Genomic DNA, 23,589 nt, shown 5'->3' with positions numbered 1-23,589 from the left:
AGCATAACAAGGCCATGCGGCACAAGATGGCGGACACGATGCTTTCATGGAGGAAAGACGGCAAACGTGTGACGACACGAGGGCACGATGACAGGCAAAATACAAGACAACAAACGGTCGGGACAGGAGAATCCTTACCGATGCGATCCAAGCGGTCGATGGCGACCGTTTCGAAGGCCCGCCGCATCATGGGGTACTCCTCCAAAACCTCATTAAAGTGGTCCACAGACAGCGAGAAGAGGCGGCAGTAGGTGTCGGCCCGCACGCTGGCTGTCCGTCTACCTTTGGTGAGAAGGCAGATTTCTGCCGGACGACAGAAAACAAATATATTAACAAATACAAATTGATTCAGGACCCAAAATATATTTTCTGTGCTACGATGCTGACCTAATGTTTATTCATCAAGCGAACAAAAATAACACCTGAACGTATTTTACGATGAAGTTCTAAAATATTGCTAAATAATAAAGCTACCTGTTTGTATGACTAAGTAGACAACCATCTTACTAGTAGTGAGAAGTTGCTCTGTGCTGCGCTTTCATTGGCCGGTCTATTTTTTTGCAGGCTGCGGCTTAACTAAACAACCGTGACACATTAGCATGTAGATGAACCGTCACCGTGATGTTACAAAAGGAGACGTCGAGTGTAAATAAACTCTGTCACTTGCGTAACGCCGAGACCATTTATCATCCGCCGCACGGCTAATGGCCTCTCAATGCAATGCAGTCGGGTCCTGTCAGGCATCACGCCGCATCGCTGCATTGCACCACCCGAGCTGCCTCTTTTTAGTCTTACCTACACGACATGAAGGGAATGAGCCGCTTTTCTTTAGCGCATCTACTCACCCAATACCACATGTCAGCACGGCTATATAATTTGGCATTTATTCACCCGGGCAAATTGTAAATGAGTATTGATGCAAGTGTCGATACATTTCACTTTGGGCAAGAGTGAGAAAAACTGCATGGCTAAGCTAAGCACATTTATTGCAATACATTTTTTGCACACAATTAGAAAATAAACCTATTATGCTTGGATTTACATGTACTATATGTGGCATTTTGAATATTATTAAGTTTCCCCTGAATGCTTTATATTCATTCATTACTCCAACCTCCTTTGTCTTCCATGGGTACATTAAGCATGTAAAACAATTCCTAGGATTTAAAGTTCAATTAGTTTCTGTTCGATACGCCCTGACAGGCTTTAGCCACGTTTCGTTCCCGTGCCTGAGAGAAAGCAACACTTCTTCTTTTGTCTCAATTCAATCTTTATTACCAGAGTTGTGGCTGTGATCTTTGGCGGGATCGTGTCGTGAAAAGAGAGCAGGGTGTGTGCGCGACATGTTGGAGCAACACCCTCACGCTGGGGCTGTGAACGGTGAGTGAGAGCACGGGCGGCAATGAAACGCAAGAGGAGCGAATGTTGTTATTTTGAAGACGTGAGGCGTGAGAAAATTATTATGAAACTTCCTTTTAAATTTTTATTTTTAATTGTAAATGTGTATTTAGTAGAGACGTTTTAAAAAAAGAATGTCTCCCCATTTATAATTGTTGCAGTGATATAATATATTTAAAAAAAAACATGGAGACACTTAACCATAAACAATATGAACATTCATTGGCATTATCGTAGGGCCATGAGCGATTTCCCTTTTGCTCACGATCCCTCTGCGCTTGGCCTGTGCGTCATTGGCCATGGTCGCTTTGTGACCTACTGTACTCCTCCATGTCCAGCTCATTAGTATGCTAAAGGCGTCCTTTGGCTGCTTCTTGTTCCTTGCGCATCCTCCTCCCTTGGCTTTCTGTCTCAGCAGACTATTTCTCGCCCTTGCCGCAGCGGCGACACCGCATAAATCATCAATGGAAAAAGAGGAAGGTGCCTGGCTTCATTGGGCCAGCTGTTCCTGAGCGAGCGAGTGAGCGAGCAGGGGCTCGCTCATCCACACACACATGCGGGTGGCATGACCAGCTGGGCAGTAGGGCAACAGCTGGCTAGCTACAGGCAGAACACGGCAAAAATCAGGATTGTGCTCTTATCCTTTTTGACAAACACTCATATAAACTCCCATTCCAATGAAGTTGGGATAAAACCAGAATGCAGTGATTTGCAATTCCTTCAGTTAAATAAATATCCGACTATATATTTCATGTTCAAACGGATCCTTTTCTTTCAGAGTTTTTTACGAAAACATCTGGTGTCCTTTAAAGTTTGGGGTATTTCGCTAAAATCATGTCACAACACTTAACTAAGATAATTATTGGTGGAAAAAATGCATAATGTACAGGAAAGAATTGGTGCCAGGCTATGTTAAAAAGAGGCCTGAGATGTGCCTAATGTGCTGACCTCGAAGGATGATTTGTCTGAATGAGCTGTTCTCCACACGGACCCTCAATAAAAAAGCCCCACAGCTCGGCACAGCGACACATCAACAGACACTTCCTGACAGCGCCCTCCTTAGTTTCCAACACACAGCAGCAAACAAAAAAGACAACCAAATTTCGCCCTTTGATTCTCGCCTGCGAGACATAAATCGCGCCATAGCGGAAGTATTCTTAGAATCCTCCGCCCGTCTCTATAGTGCCTGTCGACCTCGGTATGAAATATGCAGGCGCGTCTTAAAATAGGAAACTTTGCCGTCACGCCGAGATGACACGGATTTTGTCAGAGTAAACAAGAGACGGCGTGCTTTCAGCTGACATTTAAAACATGGAGGGTATCCACGCTGAGATGCGGAGAGAACAAAAAAGAACAGCAGAGAGGAGCCTTGTCATTATCCACAGAAGGAAAGTCCAATCCGCTTTTGTCAGTGCCAAGACAGGAGCATATAGAAGGGGGGAGACGGAGGGGGCTCGAGTTCATGCAATGTGTATCTGCATGCGAGGGTGGGGAGGGGAGGGGGGGAGGTTTCATCCTCTGTGTCCTCGGGGATGCCTGATCCACGTTTTGGCCCCCTCCGGTGCCCAGATGAGGGCTTACGTAACGGCAGAGGGGCTGACGAGCGGCCAACGCTGCCTAATGAGTCTCTCCATTAATTTGACTTCAAGAGGCATCCAACGCGCCGCCTCGGGCCTAACTCGACGTGCGTCACTATGTACACTAACTGTATCATGTTCGGGGAGCAAGGCAGTGCAGTGAGTTAATGTAGAGATGATGGATGACTTCAAGTAGTTCCTTTAAGCAAAAAAACTATTAATAAAGTGTGGGCTCTGACTTCAAGAAGACAAATGGGACCCTTTGTGTGAATATAACCAGTTAATAATATTGACCTTGATTACTGACCTGGAATACTTTTATGACATCATAAGCTGTTTACTTTAACCAGCAATTTTTGAAGATGAGCTTGAAGTGTTTTGCAATTATAAAGTGGTTGGGCGGAGGGCTCGATGGACTATGAATTTCAAATCGTATATCCAGCGAGCGTGAAAGAAAGACCAAGGACTCGGTCTTACCTCCAAAGTAGGACCCGTCAGTCAGCTTCATCTCCTTGTTGAACTTGGTGATGACGCTGGCGACGCCGTGCTGGATGAAGTACATTTTCTTGCCGACGGTGCCCTCGCGAATGATGTAATCATTGGGCTGGAAGACTTCAAACTTCAACTTGCTTAGCATCCCCGTCACAAAATTGGGGTCGGCGTTTGCAAACAGCGGCATGGTGGCCACCAGCTTGCGGCAGTTGAAGTTGACAATTTCCTGGCGGGAAAGGAGAAACAGGGACATGCGGCAAATGAGATCCTGAGAGAGATCTTCTTTGGAAGTAAAAAAAAAAAAAAAAACTTGGAAAAGCGCTCGCCGCTCCAGCTGCTATTATCAAGCGGCACAAAATGAACTGGACGCATATTGCTGCTTTATCCCTGCAATCTCTAAAGCACTGCTGAGGAAAACATTTTGGCACTGCTGACAGATCTTGATGAGTTCTGCCCCATCCCGGACCTCCAGGCCCAGCTGGAGATTAGGTGTTTGTTTTCCGTTTACCCCCAACGGGGCACCGATTGAAAGCTGCTCAGCACATGTGGTACGCCCGACTCCGTCACCTCGCTCTTGCCACACTTGCGGCGTAATGGGACATTAAAAGAGCTACGCAACTTCTGGGGCTAACTACACAAGGGCTAGCCGCATGCTGGGGGCGACGACCTCAATCACGGAGCAGAACTAACGAATTGGATAGTAAGCGCTTTCATGCTTCAAGGAGGCCCCTTGGCGGCGAACAATCTTTGCATACACAATACCTACTTAAAGATTTGTCACATGCCAAGGGAATTGGACATAATGTTACATAATGTGCTCAACATAATAGTCAAAGATTAATACCCCACTCACTGAAAATAGGGCTGTTGAACCTGCTAGGTTGGTGTCTTTTACTTGGCCTATGCAAAATTGCGATTCATTTGGTCATAAGGATCAATTTGTAATATTGTTTGTAAAGGCAAAATAGTGTACTAATTGGCTGCAACCAGCTGAAGGAGGATTGAGGCAAAATTAAAAAGCAAAAAGTTACGAGTACTGAAGTAATTTTTTTTTTCCATAAACGGCATGAAAAGATATCCTATTGCTACTTGAAAAAGTCACGCATTTAAAAACAATGTCATTCAAATCATCTTTGGGAGTAGCTGTTAATCATGTACTGGTGGTCTTCTATTGTTTTCCAATTGCCATCAACACAGAGTATTATACCGATAAGTGCTTGTGAGCAAGCAGAAATACAAAATATAAATAATAGAAAATAAATCTATCATGCATTAACACAGCATTTTCTCAGGCTTATTCATAATATTGGTATCTTCGCTGTTTTGATGCTTCCCAGGTGGTCACACTTTGCAGGAGCCAGCAATGTCGGCGGTGGCTTTAATCTTGCGATAAAACAACATGCCAGATTCCCCGCATAGTCTGCTGAGTGGAGTGGATCCTCACTCCCACTATGACCCCCACGCTTCCTTCCAAATTTGGCTGGGAAGGCGAGGTGCCAACAACAGTCAGGTGGCCGTCAGCCAACGATCCCGACTCCGCTCTTGGATGTTACTGTGGGAAGTCTGGATTCGATGTACTTCAACGAGGCAAGAGAATGCTCACGGCCAAAATTTCCTGCCAGGGAAGTTCAAACCGGGCACGTCCATACAATTAAGTAGTTTGCGGTGAAATGATGACGTAAATGCGAGCGTGACTCAGTTCGTCTTTACTCGCCATCCCCACCGGGCAGATTTTATTGCGTGACGCTGTCACCAGGCAGATTTTGCCTACTCTGCATCGTAGACAAAAAGCCTGTAAGGATTTTCCGCATTGTAGGTAATAACCATAAATCCCCTGCGCGTCCTTCCTCCGCCGCAAGTGTCTGGGATCTGCGGCATTCGACCCTGCCAGCCAGCGCGCTTAATGGGTCTGCATGGGAGACAGTCACGGATGCCACGCTTGCATGCCTTTTATGACGCTCCTCGCCCATATCTGCCCTTGTGTAATTACTCATCTAATCCTGTGGATATGAGGAGTCGCAAAGTAGGAAACCGATCAATGGCTTCGTCGTCAATTTCGATACGGCCGATGCGTACACGATTCTGATTATCATCGATCTTGGCCCGTGTTAAAGTGAGACAAGTGGACTGTCGTTAGCGTTAAACTTTCCGTTCCGTTGTTCGCCCTGGTTTTAAAATCAATGCCGAAGCAATTCCACAATGTTTATTGAGGGGTAAAACTTTGGGCAAAATTAAATGCAATAATGTCAAACCTCAAATGACTCACAATTTTCCATGGACTATCTGGTGTACCGACTATCAGAATATATTTTTTCCAATATTTGTGTGCTCTCTGTAATGTAACAAGGTGGCGCCAAAGCCCAGAACAACGGGAAAGTCGTAATGGGTGTCGAGGAAATATGGTGACGCGATTCATCATGTTTGAGTGACAATGTTTAGCTAAGTTTAGCCTGGGTTGTCAGGGAGAGTCTTCAATACATGTGTATGTTTTGTAATTGGAAGACCCTAAAACAAAATGCTGGACTTGGCTTCCAAAGTTTACATTATTCAGAATGCATCGCTGATATTCAGTCTTTTTTTTTTCTCACCTCTTTCAGCGGGTCATTGAGTTCGCTAAGGATGTTGTCCTCGTCGAAGATCTTGCCCTGGTAGCGATGTTCATAGTAGTCGTGTATTTTTTGCCGCATGTCCGCTGGAAGCTTGTGGAAGGACATGTATTGCTCCACTTGTTTGTACTAAAGACAAAAAGTACACACATATGAGTTTCCTTCAGCTTGTCTTTGGATTCTGCTCCCATAACTGGTGCTCAATTCCCGCCAAAGGCCATTGGCAGTTCAGTTGTTCGCATAACTAACTTTCAATTCAGGCCATGGTTTTTAGAGTGGTTCACATAATTGACTTTGGATTAAGGTCATTGCTAATGCAGCTGTTGGTGAAGCACAGGTTAGGGGAATTAGCAAGCATGACACAAGCCAGCCTGGCCCTCGACATGAAACTGGCACAGGATCCAAAGAGACTCACAAGGCGTCTCTCATTGATTCCTCTCTCCAGGCTGCAGACATTTGATAAGAGCTCAGGTCATTGTTTATTAGATGGGGAGAGGGTGAATTTATTTGGAATGTGCCTCAGGTTGTCCATCTGGACCGGAATGACCACGGTGGAACACCAAGTCATGTGAAAAGAAGCAATGTGTATGGCATCAATAAGCCCCAAGATGCTAGTTTATAGTTTCAATTTTGAATATGATTCATATTAATATGCCACAACTGGACGGTGAAGACAGCCTTCACAGCCCTTCTAAAAGTGTCAAAGCTCAGAATGAGATGTCAGGAGGACGGAATGGATGAAGCAGATTTATTGTAGAACAGATGCACTGTACATCTACGCTTAGTAAAAGGCATGTCGCTGATTCAGTGACTGAGTGTTTGCTGTGGGCGACCCGCTGTCATTAATATTCACTAGAAAGCACTGTGCCACTGATGTGTGAACCGATGAGCAAGTACATTTCCACACTGATGTTAACATTGACGTTAAGGATGCAGCGATTAGCAGGCTAGCTTGCAGTGTTTACGTATATGCACGATGCTGTATGTTAGGTCAACGTACGGCTTTTTGCGTCATCTCTAAAAGGGTCAATGCGGTCCTTCGTTTTTTTTTAATTTGACATTTCTTTGTGATTCAATCCTAATCTTAAATCCATACACAACAATCATCCCTGCACGACTGATCTACGTACGTACATTGAGCGGCGTAGCTTTTACGGGGTTGTCTGGGTTATCTGATTGTTGCGTGCGAGCACAAAGCCCGCATCCGGAACATCCGCGTGTTCTGGGAAAAGCCAGATGGTAGCTTTTGGCTGCAATTCTAGATAATCATCGACTGTATGCACATCATCATAGGATGAATACAAACATGAAATAATCGTGAATATCTATCTGTCAATCGATCACCCATTTAATGATCCATGCATATATCCAACCACCACTGTCGAGGTCCTTTATTGTTGCCGAAATTAGTTTTGATGGGGTGGGAAATGAATGAATAATACTTTAAGAGCATCTCAGCTTTAATTAGCATTAGCTTTATGGCCCTAATGTGATTATGTACATCAAAGGGGGCCAAGAGGGATTAGCGCAAAGTTACGTTAAGTCAGTAAACAGGATCGAGGTGAAAGCGCTCGTCAAATCGGGCAATTTGGAATCATTTGATCCCGGGATGACTTCCCGCTTACCTTCTCTTGGTACTGTCGTCGCGAGGAGTCCAGCGACTGGATGAGGGCGGTGGCGTGGCCCACGAACATGGCGTAGCACGTGGCGCCCACGATCATGCTCAGCATGGTGATCCAAAGGTCCGACATGCTCACCGGTGCCCGGGCGCCGTAGCCGATGCACAGCATGTGGCTCATGGCTTTGAAAAGGGCGTACGAGTACTGCTTGCCCCAGGACACGTTCTGCCAGGACGGGGAAGGAGAGAGAGAGAGAGAGAAGGACGAAGTAGAAGCAAAGTTATTGTGTGGCCGAGCTTGTCGTTGATGGATCACTGAACTTCCACGCACGCAACAACCTCGCCATACCCTTTACTACAAATACTGGCGCTTGTTTCTACCTGCTTTCATTGGCTCCCCATTTGCCGAGGGGTGAAAAACAGTTCATGACAGCAGAGCCAAAAAAAGAATAACTTGCATTATTTACACATCTGAGGCATCTTTATTTTTCTCCTTAGAGAAGCAGGAGAAAGTCTTCTCTTCCCTTTTTTTTTGCTCACTCATTGCAAAAAAAAATTGCCGGAGGATTCAAAGCAACCTTTGTGAGAGCTCAGTTCAGCGGGTAAGCAAAGTGTCAACATTGCACATTTTGCGATTTCTTCAACTTTCCCTTGGGCACCTAATCAACAACAACAACATAAAGGAAAGGGAAATCACAGCCGCGCATGACTCATGCTGGATTTATACAAAAACTTAAGCGAGCTTAGTTTGGTTCATTTTTTTTCTTTATCCCGTTTCTATTTACTTTGTATTCTCTGCCACGTATTAAAGATAAACATTTTCATTCATACCACTTCATTTTGTCAGCGGATTTACTGTGACGTAATTAAAAAAATGCACTCCAGACTTTTATGTTAGTTCAAGACAGAAAGCTTTACTTATTTCTCCCTTTTTTTTTTATATATACAACTCATTGCCTTTATTTGGTATCGTTTAACCTGCAGATGCCCTGGACGGCGATTGTCCGTGCACGCATCATCTGAGGGCTGGCTTAGTCATGTATCATATCAGCTCAAGTGAGTATGCATTTAAACATGGAGGATTTAGTCACGGGACACCTCATTCTTATAAAATGCAGCGGGCGTTTTGACAGGGTGACGGCCATTTCTCTCTGGTGCCACAAATAGCATGATAATAGTTCCCCCGTTCCCATGTGGTATTTTTGCAGCGATGTGCCCAGCTGTGCGTCTCATTTTTATTGGCCTTGTTGACTTGTCATCAATCAGACTAAAGCTGAGCAAACTCGGTGAGTCCACGTGGAGCGATAAGAGGCCAAATAATGGCGGGCGGGGCCAGCGTTGGTGCAAAGAATGCATGTAAAACCATGGCTGAGCACAGTTGTGGTGGGGATCTTTGATATACTGTATTTTCTCCAATAGAAAACAACCCTTGCCTCAAAATAAACATCCTCAAATAGATACCTTCCTTTTTTTTTTTTTAATCAAGAAAAAGGGTAGTAAATGTTAGCACCTAGTTAAAGACATGGTTTCCTCCAAAATAAAGCGAAATCATTTTTACAAGAGCACTATTGGAAGAATATTGCTGGTAAAATATTTTTTAAACTCAATATCAGCATATCTTTTGAAAATATTTTATCTTTTTTTCCCACAATTGAAATATTGTATCATAAGTTGTGCTGTGATTCCCACCCGTCGCTACCATGTTCCAATCAGGATTATTAATATTCATGTTATTATTATATTGGACGCCATTCAGTCCAACTGGGGATTTTGCAAGTGACAAAACTCAACAGTGATTCATCATGACTCATCACTTTTCATCTGCTCATTAGGAAACATATTAGAACTTGTACCTCATTACATTTGCCGTTTCTTTGGCTAAAATCTTTCTTGCTTGTCCAAAGCCCCTCTGAACATATTTTTCTCTTCTTATGTCATGAAGTGCAAACACTGAATTTTCCATTTTGCACAAAGGCCGGAACACAAAATGCAGTCGACCATATTGCCGGAACAAATGGCATTTGCGAGGTCGTGAAGTGTCCTTTGCACGCGTTAGCGGAATATTTGTGTTGGCAAAATGTGCTTGGTTGGAGAAGCAGGGAAATAGAAATTTTTTTTTTTTGCTCCAAGGTGCCTCACAGCACCTTTTCACCCTGCTGTTGTGTGGACGAAGAGTTGCGTTGGCACCGTGTTGTGCATTGTCATCGCTTTGTCATACATTTGTGTTTACACTGCCGGTTTGTGACAACCATATTGTAAATAATACCGAGTGACAACATATAGACTGCTATGTTAGCTTCTCAGGCTAAGTGCTTGTTAGCTAACTGCACTTTGCCAACAATTCTAATTAAAGAAAAAGGGGGGCAGCAATAGATTATTTGTGCATAAAAATAAACAAAGACTTTTCTATTATGCAATACTTTTTGGAAGAATGTCCTAAATGTGAGCCAAACACACTTTTTATGTTGAAATGCTCATTTATAAGGCTTCAACACTTGTACTGCACACACTGGCTATTATATGGCAGAGTTCCCACCTTACACAGGCCAGAAAAACAAATGCAGTTATTTTTCACGTCACTGCTTTTAACGAACCTAATTTGTCTTCCTTTTTGCCCCCGCCTTTCGTGAGCGAGCACTGCATCATGACGAGGCCAATCATATACTTGGTTCCTATTGATTTTGTTTCATCAGTCGACCGGCATGATATTTTCCATCTGTGAATCGAAGAGATTGAAAGAAATCCCTCGTCACGTGATGCTCGGGCACCCATGCAATGGGGGGGCGTAACAGTGGTAGTGACTCATTGGCGTATTAACACATTTCCAAAACACAGCTTCCGCTAGAAGTGGGGCACCTAACAAATGAGGTGAAGGCAGCAAATGTATTCAAGCGCCTTGTTCTAATTAAACACCACATGGACGCTGCCAAATGAGCAACGTGGTTGAATATTCATCCGGTAGCTCAGCCTCGGCTTACAAAAAAGTGGAAGGCTGACTTTATTATCAGGCAAAAATCATCTGAATTCAAATGCCAGTTCTTCCCATTTTCCAAATTATTAAACATAAAATCTCCCTTTATGCTTCCGAATTAGTACAAAACAGTTGGACTGACTCAATCATATCAAATGCGGCAATTTCTCACATGAGTGGCAAAAACAGACAAGTGATGCGCCATATTCATTTGTCCAATTATATAATCAAATGGGGGGGGGCGGATGCCAAGCTGTTCTAACAGACAGCGTACAGAAGGCAGAGAGGACTTTGACCCCATGAGGGAGGAAGTGGACAGCTTTGCAGTTCCAGACGCTGATTCGAACTGTCTTTTGGGATGCTCAGCAAAAACTCTCTCATATTCCTGCCAACATCTTATTTACTGACATTATTTGGCTTCGGCTAGTTCGTGAAGACGCGATGATATCGTGATGACCTTCTGCGCTTTGCTTCCCACTCGTACCGCCGCTACAGTCTTTGATTAGCACAAAAGGTTAAACCGCGAGACAGAAATGAGAATGGGTCCGCCGTCAACTTTCAGCACGATGAAAAAGTATGGCCTCTAAAGACGCCCGCTGTTCATCAGAGACACCCGAAAAGAAAAAGTGATCAACCAAAGTGATACCAGCCATGTTTGATCATGTTTAACAGAATGCTTTTGAAGACGCTTACAAAGTTTTGGACAAGCGTCCTTAACTGTATACACAGTCATGGCAACGGGCCCCATCAGCCTCCCACCTGACAGCAACATTATCTTGTCTACTGATTAAGTCAATGCCAGCGCTGGAGAGTAAGAAGCTACTCTAAGGCCATTAGTCAAGCTGATAAGACCCCTACAGGCCCACTCGCCACTATCGCCAGTCCTTGCTGGCTCGGACGCTCCTCAGTGCCGGACATGATGCACCAGGTCAACAAGACCGATGGCGCAATAGTGCAGTTCCACTCCAGTCCTCTTGGTGGTGGTGTTAAATGCAATACAGAGTAAAGATGCACATTGAAGGATATTTTCCCGATGAACTCGACTTGATCTTCCTGAATGTTCTCAACCTCAATTTTTTGCCTCTTGGCAACTTGTTATTTTTACTTGTATTATTGTCCAGTGTCAATCAACTTCCCATAGGTGACATAATGTTGTTCTTTTTAAACAGCAAGATCAAAATCAAAAAGGTTTGTGGTTCATATAATTGTGTGATACACGAGGCGACTATTCCGACATCCTAATATAGGTTGATCATACAAGCATCACACACTCGCCGTGTGGGATTCTATAAATAGATAGGTGTGCCATCATGGCTGTCTGAACATGACAACGGATTTTTATTCTGCTTTTAAATCAAGGAGTCTGCAATGCAGCAAGAATATAGTGACCATAAGAGAACAACGTTGCCATATCACAAGAAACAGGAGGAACCTTTGAAGTTTTTTTTCCTTTTGCTGTGGCCACTAACTAGAATTAAAATACACCACGATTAACATGATTAAAAAATATGATTCGAAATTATGATCAAATCTTTTCCCTCTGATTTTTAATGTTTATTTAATTGCATGGGGGGAAAGTTGAACTGCTGTTACGGCCACCCCTGCTTGAAAGTGGAATAAAACCTATTTGAACTTGCGACACGAGGTCTTGTTGGGAAACCTCCCGTCGTGGCGAAAGTACTCGATGCAAATGAAGCCTCGCGGGGTGCAGCTAATTAAGTCTTTTACGTGATTCCGTATTGATCTGCAGCAGGGTAATAAGGAAGATTTATTCCGAGCGAGAGGTGCAGTGCAAATTTTAGCGCTGTTCATTAGGCTCTTTGGTTGACTTTGACGTAGTTTAATAATGTGTGGCCTTTGAATAGTTTTGTTTGGTACATAATCACAATGAACCACGGCGCACAAAACAATTCCCGTGTTTGTTTTTGGGTGAATCGGTTGGTTTGGGCTGACGGGAAAAGAAACGAGCTGCGACGCTGAGGAGAGCTGACGTTTGCACCTCAAGCCCGGATGCCTCGCAACAGTCGCTTTGCATGTGGTGAGTTTGTCAGAGGAAGAGGAGGCAGGGGACGGCCCGAGGCGAGCGTTTACCTTCCGCATCGCCTACAAGACGCTCCGTGTGATCGAGTCACTCCGATGAGGCGCAAAACAGTCCCGATGGACACCAAACACTAAAACAGCTCAATCCAGGCAAATAAATTTCATAAAATTTTTGTACCTTGTGACGAAAAAGAGTAAAAGCATGATACTTACAACCATACCGTTTAGCGACACCCAGCAGTCCGGCGGGAAGTCTTGGAGCAGAGGCACCAAGTACTGGAGGCAGCCATCCCAATGGCATAGCAGCAACATCATGCCTATTAAGTTAAATATTCGTACCACAGCGCTTGCCAGGTCATAGGTCATATGGAAGATCTGCAAACAGAAAAAAAAAAGCAGACATTTTTGTTAGGTTGCTTCAGTAATGCAAAAAAATAAATAAATCTCAGGTTTGGCCCGTTGAGGATTTGCTTGAGTTTGAGCTAGCGCGCTCGCAGATGTTGAGCTGTGCATAATTCAACATGGCCGCACTCCAAAACAAACAAACTTCAATAAATATAAATCCAGTAGGATGCGTAAATACTTCAGACTACTCCATTTTATTGATGGATTACGTCGAAAGGAACCAAATTGGAGTTACAAACTCAAACCCTGGCATCGCTAGCCACTATCTCATAATAAGCTCATAATTGAGAGCCCTTTTTAATTCCAGGTTAGTTTCTCCATAATTCCTCGAACTGTAATCATTAAATATGGACGTAATGATCGCTGATTGGTGCACTTGGGTAATAAACCCGTCGCATTCCAGGATCTGCCGAGTGAAATATTTCCCCTAATTGCAATCTATTTTTAAAGTTGATGCTTTTCCATTTCCCCTTAAAGAGCCCCTTTTAATTAATCATGGCTGAAAAGACGCTTAATTGAGCCTCTTTTGTTCCTTAAGTGGTGAATTTTACATTCACCTCCAAAACGGTGCCAAAAAAATGAATTCACATCAAGTAATAGATTAAGAAGATAGATAAGCTAGCGTCCAATTTATAACACTTGAAACATGGAGTTTTCAACACTGAATAAAAATCAAATGTGACCAACGCGGGTGGTTTCGAACGGCAATCCCCTCTAATTCGGTCCATTGTGACTCTCCTGTAACCTTTCTGCAACAAAAGGACAGCAACCACATACACACCCAGTGAGAAAAAGAGAGAGCGAGACAGACAGAGAAGAAGAAAGAAGAGATGAGAGAGAACAAGAGGGCTGGGCTGATGCTCAGATCCCTCCATGGTTCAACACTTCCACTGGGACATACAGTGCGCTGCCCCGCAAGGCTAAAATTAGCCACTAGCATATGCCAGAGGAGAGCGCTCGTCTCCAATGCACCCTGAATCTCTTCGGCTGTCTTTTATTCTTAATTTAGCAGAACGCTGTCTCTCTCTCTCTCTCTCTCTCTCTCTCTTTCTCTCTTTTGCTCGCTCACTCCGTTTGCCTTCACGTTCATCACTGAATGATGACTTAATGAGATGGAACAACTGAATAGAAAAAAAACAAAAACAAAGAAGGAAATGTAGGACAGATATTCCTCAATGTTTCGAACTCACTTGAGAAACAAGAGAAGGTTCTTTGTGATTCAGTGTAATGGCCACAAATCTAAAAATGAAATCGATCCTTTTATTTTCTCTTGGCTGACGTACTTGAAGGCTGTTTGGCTAAAAGAAAATGGCAGTTGATTTAGATGACAAAAGTGTTTCCAAGCCTTAAATAGCAAACAGTAAAAAAACAAGTGTCAAAAGTTAAATGCTCATAATGGCCCTCTTAATGTATTCATTTTGATTAACGGTAATTAAAGAATGACTCAGTGGTGTGGAATTGATTGTTGACGCATCTGGTCTTGGGTCAAGGGGGAGGTCAAATTCAAGTGCACTACTTGAGAAAACCACTAGAGGCACTAGTTTGTTGCCAAAAATACATGACAGCATCTACATTTTTCTTCGCATAAAGATTAATTTAGCGCTGTCATAAATGAAACAAGCATCTTTTAAAAAAATATCGCTGCCTCTGAAGGAGTGCTTTTTCAAACTTATCATTCCCCAAAAAATAAAACTATGATGTGAATAAAACGGTGCCACCATTTTGGAAGATTTACGGGTCAATGAAAGGTTGCATATGAGGCGACGGGAGGATTAGCTTGAAAAATCTGCAACATGTTTATCCTTTCATTGTTATATAAATATGTTCAGAAGAAGCTAAACTTAAAAAAAAAAAAAAAAAAGAAATATCTTTGATGCAAAGAGATTCTCCATAAAGATGTATTAGATCAGACCAAAGTTCACAAGTGGGTGTAAATTGAGAGCGAGAGTAAGCTTCTCTTTTAGAGAGATTTTTCACAAACTTCCCAAGGATAGCTTTGCTGGATAGGACATCAAGGAAAGATGTAGAAACTCATTAGCAGCATGTGGAATTTTGTTTAGCTTGCAGTTTTGTGGGTTCTAATAACAGCGGGGGTTCTACTTAACATAGGGTTTTGGATCAGTGGTCTGGGTCGGGCCACTTTGGTTATGATGACGGTGTCCATTAGGGAGTTTTCACTTTGGAAACTGGGAAGCATTCATTTCTGGAGAAAGGCTAACGTTGCAAAAATGTTTTACAGATCTAGCTGGGGGGTGGGGGAAGTAGCATAAAAAAAATTGCTTTTTTTTTTTTTTTTTTTCATGAGGGTTCGTTAATCGGACAGAATGGTGAACGAGGGGTTAGTATGTCTGCCTCTGTTTCATCCCGCCATATGAGCGGTGAAGATTTTCACCTGCAGCTCCACTGTGGTTTTATTTAAAGTGCTCTATTAATAAAGGAGAGACTGGCATAATTCATTATAATCAGTTCATCAAATATTTTAAATACTTCATTCAAATCGATATCCTCACACAAATATAACATCGAAGTGGCAGTGAGAGGGAGCCAAAAGCACGGCCAACACCTCGGGCTGGCATCGGCAAAAATACAGGCTTACAGTGCGTTCGGCTCCAGTTTGACCAGGGGCAAGGGCAGAGGTCAGAATAATCCTCTAATACAGCAGAGACAAAGAGCCAAGATGTGATGTGATAGCAGCAAAGGGTCACACGGCGGTGCAGGCCGGCCAGCTCGCTCCCGTCGGGAGGACTAGCGCCAGCGTAGTGCATTGTCGGCGCACAGTTTATATAAAACATGCAGTCCAACGTAATATTTTGTTTTCCTTCCCCAAAAAAGCGAAAAAATATTGATATAATTGTGGAAGACAATTAGCAAAGCATTCATTTATGCATTTTCAATCGGACTTGAGTGACCTCTGCTTGAGGTTAGGGGGGGATTAGCGAGGGACTAATTTAAAGGGATTAAATCCACCATCCAACAGCTATTATGTTGAAGGATGGAAAAAAAAAAGGCTTCCGGCAAAATCTGCAATTCTGATGTTTTAAAGTTGCCATGGGAATTTCATTTTCTTGGATTTGCCTTACCACAAATGGCAGTTTTTTTTTTTTTTTAGTACATTTGTCTCATCACAATGATTTGTCAAGCTTAAGCATAAAGCATTGCCAGAACAATAACACAGAGGAAGGCTCGAGAGTTCAAAGCAACTTCCTGTTTGCTTAAGGAAACTACTTAGCATGCAAATGAGTCTGGGAAAAAAAGGAAGAGACAGGACAAAAAACTCAAACTGCATCGACGTTATTGAGGCAATGAAGCCCTGAGAGGAAGAAAGCGACTTCATTAAGAAGCAGATGGGTGATGGATGGTGGAAAACAAGACGCTATCTAACCGCCTAAAATAAAAGGGCAGCATTAATATCATCTTGAAGCACATTCTTGAACAAATGTTTGCTTTTTGGCATCCAGCCATGTATAATTTGTGAGTAGAATGTTCTTCAACAGAATTGAACAAAGATAGTCATGTTACGAAGGGATACAAAATGGTCGCCGTATCCAAAAATCAAAGTTGTGTACACAAATGAAGTCATCTTTGAGGATTGACAAGTTCCACGTTGCATGTCCTCGTACTAAGCACGTCACAGCGGCGCGGCCCGTTCGCTCTTTCCCGCCGCGTCACCAACCCGCTGTCTATTTTGGTCGTGTGAGCGTGATAACCTCGACACTTGTGTTCTGCCTGCCTTCATAATCTGCAGCGAGTACTGTTTCCGTGTAGTTTGGAGCTATTGCATTGGTAATGAGCGGAAGGCGCGGATTAGGTTTCGACACTGGTGGGCGGCATCCACATGCAAGGAAAACCCGAGGCGGAGGTCATAATGGCAGTAAAATCGATTAAATCTAGCCTTGGGGTGGGCAACCTACGGCCTGTGGACCAGATATGATCCCATGAAGCATTTTGAAACTCTTGTGATTTAGCATTAAAAACATAAACTTGCTGTAGACAGAAAATTCTCATAATACAGAGTTTTATAATTTTTGAAATTACTCACAGTTCTTTATTTTACTAAGTTTAAAAAAGGTTTTAAAATCTGAGTTTTATGCTTGGAGGATAATGGATTAATTTTCTTGTAATATTACAACTTTAATCTGCGACAAGTTTTCCTCATTAGGCATTCATGTTTTATTTGTGTTTATTAACCCCAAAACATATGTAATCTAAACTTTTGTTTGATGTAGCTTCATAAATCTCACGTCTCTCTGGGCACCTGACAACTCATCGGCACAACGGGAAGAAAAGCGGAGAGGAGACAGATGAAGCGAGATTTGTGTGGGCATATTGTCTCAAAAGCTGCCAGCAGGCCCGAGAACAACTGTTTTCCCACTTGACCCATTTTCTCACTTGCAATTGTTACGCAAGTTAGTTTCGCTACGACAGTTTGACAACATCATCATTCCAGGAAGTCAATTAGAGTTCTTTGTTCGTCATGCAAAACATATTGCAAAAATACTCGACCTAGTAAGAGGTTCTTCCTTAGCCCATTTGCAGTCATTTTAGAATGTCAATATTAAATGTCAAATAAAGGCCAAATAAGTCACTTGAGGGATTCTGTGGAGGGGCGGATTTATTTTTCAAAATAACATCATCTAGTGAGGAAAAGCATTATAGAAAATGGATGCTTTGCTGTCATGTCCATAAGATAATGCCTAATGTATGGAAAGTAATTTTACCCTCACATTCTTTTATAATTCTTATAAGAACCGTGACCCAAAAACGTCTCGCCGAAGAAAACTTAAATACAGAAGTGCTGTTTTTGCAAATATGTCTGTCACTGAGACAGAAGAAGAAGGGAATGGTTTGAGCCTAAGTTGTGTTTGTGCTAAGGAGGCAGTCTGGGTGGATTAGTGCCCATGTGAGAGCAGGAGGGATTTGACTGGATTGCACAAGATGACCCGCTGTGCTCATGTTAACATCAGGAAGATGAACTCTTCCCGCCATCACTTACACGGGAACAGAAGCATCCTCCAGGGGGAGTGCATGGGGGTCCCGCGGTATGACTCCAGTCAAAGTGGTGTGGATCGACTCTCTGCCCATGGGCAAAATTAGTTTAGCCATACATATAGAGTTGTGTTGGTACTGAAACCCTGATTTGGTGAAATGATTTTTATAATGTAACCATTTCTATAAAATGGCAAATTATCTAATGTTGATCATTACCTTTGCATCAGGGCAACTTAATGGTGTTTTGATTGGTGCTAACAGCTAACGAGAATGACTAAAGGATGATGATCACAAGGGCCATGTTGGCAGATAGATGGAGGCTGCCTGAGCAAATCAAGCGCAACATTAACTCTTGGGAAGTGAAAACGCTAATAGCTAATCGGCGTCATTACGCGACGGCTGCCGAGACTAGCGCTACTCGTCTTAATCTGGTAATAAAACAACGAAAGGCTCGTGTGGGGAATCTGTTTACAGTGCAAACATCAGTAGGAATGCAGAAACCCCCCTCGCTAACTTTGACCCCCCCCCGCGGTCTTCACAGGCCAACCACCACCATCGAACAAAAATAAACCAGATTAGCCTAATCGCCATACTTATCACTTTAGCCCGCCCTACCAAGACCATAGCTGTCATCCATCTGCTAACTGTTGCATGTACACTAGGAAGCAGAATGGGTCGGGGTGACTCGGGATATCCCACAGTCAATTAATTCTTCACAATTTACGCTGGTTTGAATGTGGTAACAGCGAGAGGTTGCTTCAAATCAGATTGGATATTTGGAGGGTCGTAAGAAAATTCAAATTTAGTAGCAATCTGGACAATTTAAAATTGATTCTAAAATGGTTGTTTCTTCCGTCTTCATTTTTGTTTGCGGGGTTATGCGCGACATCCAGATTCCTTGCTCTGACGTCAAACACAGTCGGGGGCCTAACAAGAACATGAAAACGTGCATTATTGAGCCTGCGAGCACAAACAAACTTTTTCACATGTTTTGAGGAAGGGGAAAGCCCTCCAAGTGGAGACTTATTACAATAATGATGCTATCGTTGGCTTTAGACATGGAGGGATGGATCCAAAATTAGAAATACATATACGCTGGGTTCAGATGCTAAAAATAAAGCAGCGGGCTGCTGGACGACAGAGCAGATGTTGATGGAGTGTGACTGCTGAGGGGCTGCCGAAACACTTACATCCCCGCAGGCCAGATAACAGAGGAGTGCATCCTTAAAAAATAACAAGCCGTACACGATTGCTTTTGCCCTTCCTGAAAATGTTGATCATTATGCTTCTAAATCAGGGTTTATCAGTATTATTTTTGTTTTGTTCACTAATTGCGTAAGACTCTTTCTTCCCCTTGCTGTCTGTCTGTATCCGGCTCTTTCTCCTGACTGCTCTGCTCTCCGACGCTAAATAACAGGAAACAAGAGACGGATATAGCGAACATTACACATTGAAGGAGATGTATCGTTAAGATATCGGTGCGAGATTGCAGGTTGATGAATTGCGCCTTCATGCAATTGCATTTGAGTCACGTGTTTGACGAGAAAGTGGACCAGACTGCTGAGTTAGCTTCTTGTGGTAGCCGCGCACTGGCTAGCTGCCATATGCTTGTCCATTTTGATAAAAGGGACATGCAATTTGTGGGTAGTATATTGAGATTTACAATTTTTGATGCCGAGTTGTCACATTACGCTGTCATGCTCGGCCAACACTCACTCACAGAAACTCGAGATTTTGAAAATCAGTTTTTGAAGGGCCTGGCAAAAATGCCAGACTTGAACTATATCTCTTTCAATTTTACAAATTTTTGACACTGCAACTGAAAGGGCACTAGGGTTCAAATCTACAGGGGTTCCAAAAAGAGAGGAGGAAAAAAAAATTGGAGTCTCTCAGGCGGCAAGCGTCTGGGATCTTCCGCTCCTCAGGGCCTAAGAAGAGTGAGCTGCCCCCCGTCAGCGAAGCGAGGCAAGTGAGAACGCCACTTGAGGCGTGTTATGTTCATCGTCACACAGGCGTGTGCTAAAATGCGGACGACAAGGGAGTATAATTTTTTTATTTTTTTTAAAAACGGACACGAGGAGTCCATTACGAAACAGCGTTATACATGTGCCATAAATGCCATGAGACTGTATTCTACTTAGTGACAGTGTGTCTTCATATCTTAAAGGGAAAACAGCAGGAGGGGAAACGATGGATTATAACACGTCTTCATGGGGAAATAAAAAACGGGCAAATGTTAATGTTCCTATTGATATAATTGGCGGAATAAGAAGATTATGCCATCACTGGCGGAGCAATTCTTGAACTAACTTGCACCACCGCCAAAAACAACATCATGGAAATGACACAATGTGCTGAATACATACATAGAACATTAGTCCTTTCCTCACACAAATTCACTTATGTATATTAATTTTGGGGGGGGGGGGGGTGTATGAAGAAGAGACCAATTCAATTTTGCACAAAACGTTGAATTAAACAATATGCCTTAACTCAGAACAACTTTGGAATACAGCAATGGCAAAGTATCATCCACCTGAGGCACTAAGTGTGCTTAATTTAGTTGAATTTTATACAAATATTATACAAATATTCCAAGAGTGCAATCAACAGATAAAATGTTTCTTGGTTTCATCAAGAAGAGTTTGCGAGTTGACAATTTACCGACCATGGGAATTTAGATTATACTTTGATTTTTTTTTTTTGTAATGCCTCATTTTATGAAAATACTTTTGCCACAATTTTAAGCTCAAAATCATTACGAGTGAAGAAATGCTTTGATCCGACTCAAAGTCACGGTGGGAATTAAATATTCCAATAGTGAGTGAACGCAGAAATTGTTTTCGATTCAATTTTATGTGCAGAGCACCAAAGCACAACAAAGTACCTCAGGTGAACCACTCAGTCCTAAAAACTCAATTATATTCATTCGAATAAAATAAAAGTGAACGTAAAACCAAGCTTTTAACCGGTAAGATGACACAACATGGTTGCTGTCTTTTGAAAAAAGCAAATGGCTGCTCAGCTCTCACAGTTGACACAGTGTAAAGAAGAAGATGCCCGTGGAGCTTCTGAGCTCTGATGAAAAATGTACGAGTGGTGAGCGAGTCACTGTTGCGTACAAGAGTGCTCTGCACCTTTGGACAGCACACTTTACTCCCGTGCAATGAAATAGTATCCCTTTCTGCACTTTAAGCAAAGCTGTATCCATCAAAGTGTAGCTGGCCTTCCAGGACCAAATGGAAAACTTACCGGGTAAGTGTAGCTACTCAGTGATAATGTCATACATGCAATTTTTTTTTTAAGTACCTGGCGCCTGGCATATTTCAGGGTGGCGGCAAATCCCTAACGGTCCCCCCTCTAGCTCCGCCAGCGTTGTGTCGTAAAAAGGAACGAGAGCCGATTAAGAAATGCCATCAAGCTGCGTGTTGCTTGTTTGTACGTGTCGGTCACGACAATGAAAATATGTATAGTTAAAGTACGTCATCACATCATTAAACTTGTACCTCCCAGTGAAATCAGACCTTTTGTTTGCTGTGACGCACGATGACGACGATGACGTCACCCACCCACCAACTTCTTCTTAGTGACACATTAAATACACAAAAGCAGCTGCAGCAGCAGCCTCCGCTGTTTTGCTCCTCACGATGTCAAAATCTAAGCTAACGCACCAGAGAGCTTATTGATTGGGGAGAATGTGTCCGATTGTTTGCGACTGGTTATTGATCAATTATGTCTGGGTGAAACTAGTCTTAAGTCGACTTTATCTAATGTACTGCCTCTGACTTGACAGAACTCACATGCACACCGCTGATTGAAGAAACGGATTACTCGACGGAGCGTGGTTCCTCAGGAGAATTCAAACGTTGTTCGTATTGATCTATGTTGCCTTTCAATTCAATCGGTGCAAGTTATTCGACTAGCTTGGTGTTGTTTGACTTCAAACTGCTTTTGCGGACAACGCTACTCCAGGCAATGTAGGTTGGTAAGGAAATAAATTTGAGTACCAAATATGGCCTTAAACCATCCTCTGTTGTTTTTGTTAGCATTTTGTCAACACTTCCCGCTGCTGCCGATTGCAGAAACCGCCATCGGTGATGTAGTCGGGCAAGCCGACACAAATAAAGTAGTGCAGGTCTCAACCTCTGTTACGTTTAATTTTACTTAGGCTAATCTACTGCCGCAGTGAGCACGCTGCCAATTGCAGGAATGACTACTCAACACAATAAGTTCTGTCAAGGCAACGTAAATGTCGTTTGTATTGATTTATCTTGCCTTTCCATGGACGTTATCTGCCTCGTTGGCTATTAGAGGCAGTGAAGTTTGGCAGACAAATCCGTGGAGCCAATATGATGCATTTCATCATCTGACCTCAACCTTTCAATACTGTATTTTAATTTTCGTGCATACTTTTTCTGTCTTTTTGCGCGCCAAATAAAATATAAAACGAGCGTGTTTCACGAAAGGAGGAAAAAAAAAGATCAGTTGTGCGACCTTGCAGGCACGTGCCACCCTGAGGCGACGTGGTTTGAAAGATCCGCACGCAAACATGATGCATGGCAGACTCACATACACTTCACACACACACACACACACACACACACTGAGATGTCACATCCAATCACGTCGCAGAAGAGGAAACACACTCTGTGTGTCCTGCCGCTAAATGGCATTTGAGCGGACATGCTAATGAGGCCTTGCTGCCTCTTTGAAATGTCACAGGCTGGCATGTGTTATCTATGCATTGTGTAATCTTGCAAAGATTCGGCGCGTCTGGAGAATTAATTGCATGTAGCCGACTCTTTAGATAGACCACGGACTGACCACATGGACTCCAAAAATGTTTGATCAAACAAAATCAAATATCAAATATGGTACTTCTTGTTTAACGTCAATCTGTGTCACCTTGCCTTTTAATCTATTTAATTCATTATATGCTCTTATCAGATTGCAGATTTTTGATTCCGGAATATTTTTTCTTTACGTAATCCTGCGGCGGAAATCCAAACTATGACTACTGTGTACTTTCACAAGTTAACCCGGAGACTTTTTATGTTTGTTGTGCACCAACAACACGCTGAGACTGAGTCATGGTAAGATAGACAATCAGCATCTTCACCAGTGTGTTTACATAAGTATCCGTGTGTGTGTGTGGGAAGACAGTCAGACAATACTTCAGTGGAGGGCAAATGCAGTCGCTGTAATGCAGTTAGGAGTCATTTAGATACTTGGCTCAGCTGGCTCACAATTTGCCTTCTTGCGGATCAATTGACCGAGCAGCAGTAAATCTCCTAAATAGCAGCCAAAGATCTGAATCACCTTCATCCAACGCAGGCTCCTAAGACACGTTGTCTTGATGCAATTTCAATGCCAGTCTCTCTAAATCAGTCGTCAAATTGGCAAGGATAAGTAATCCATTAGCCATCAACTATAGGAAAGTAATTACATCATGTGAGAGATGACAGCAGAGTCGGAGGTGAGAGTAAATAATCA

General features: G+C 42.9%; 1 protein-coding gene across 1 annotated transcript in view; it reads right to left on the bottom strand.

The window, feature by feature from the left end:
- Positions 1-23,589, bottom strand: part of LOC133163395 (potassium/sodium hyperpolarization-activated cyclic nucleotide-gated channel 1) — a 45,326-nt gene that overhangs the window by 10,723 nt on the left and 11,014 nt on the right. The window contains exons 3-7 of the mRNA XM_061293241.1: positions 12,916-13,077; positions 7,699-7,917; positions 6,056-6,202; positions 3,453-3,693; positions 139-303 (exon numbers count right to left, since the gene is read on the bottom strand). Of these exons, the coding sequence (XP_061149225.1) occupies positions 139-303; positions 3,453-3,693; positions 6,056-6,202; positions 7,699-7,917; positions 12,916-13,077 (934 nt within the window). The remainder of the gene's footprint in view (positions 1-138; positions 304-3,452; positions 3,694-6,055; positions 6,203-7,698; positions 7,918-12,915; positions 13,078-23,589) is intronic.

Source organism: Syngnathus typhle, linkage group LG12 (genome assembly GCF_033458585.1).
Source record: "Syngnathus typhle isolate RoL2023-S1 ecotype Sweden linkage group LG12, RoL_Styp_1.0, whole genome shotgun sequence".
Taxonomy (NCBI): Eukaryota; Metazoa; Chordata; class Actinopteri; order Syngnathiformes; family Syngnathidae; genus Syngnathus; species Syngnathus typhle.
Note: the sequence above shows the minus strand (reverse complement) of the source record. Positions and strands in the feature narration are given on the sequence as shown.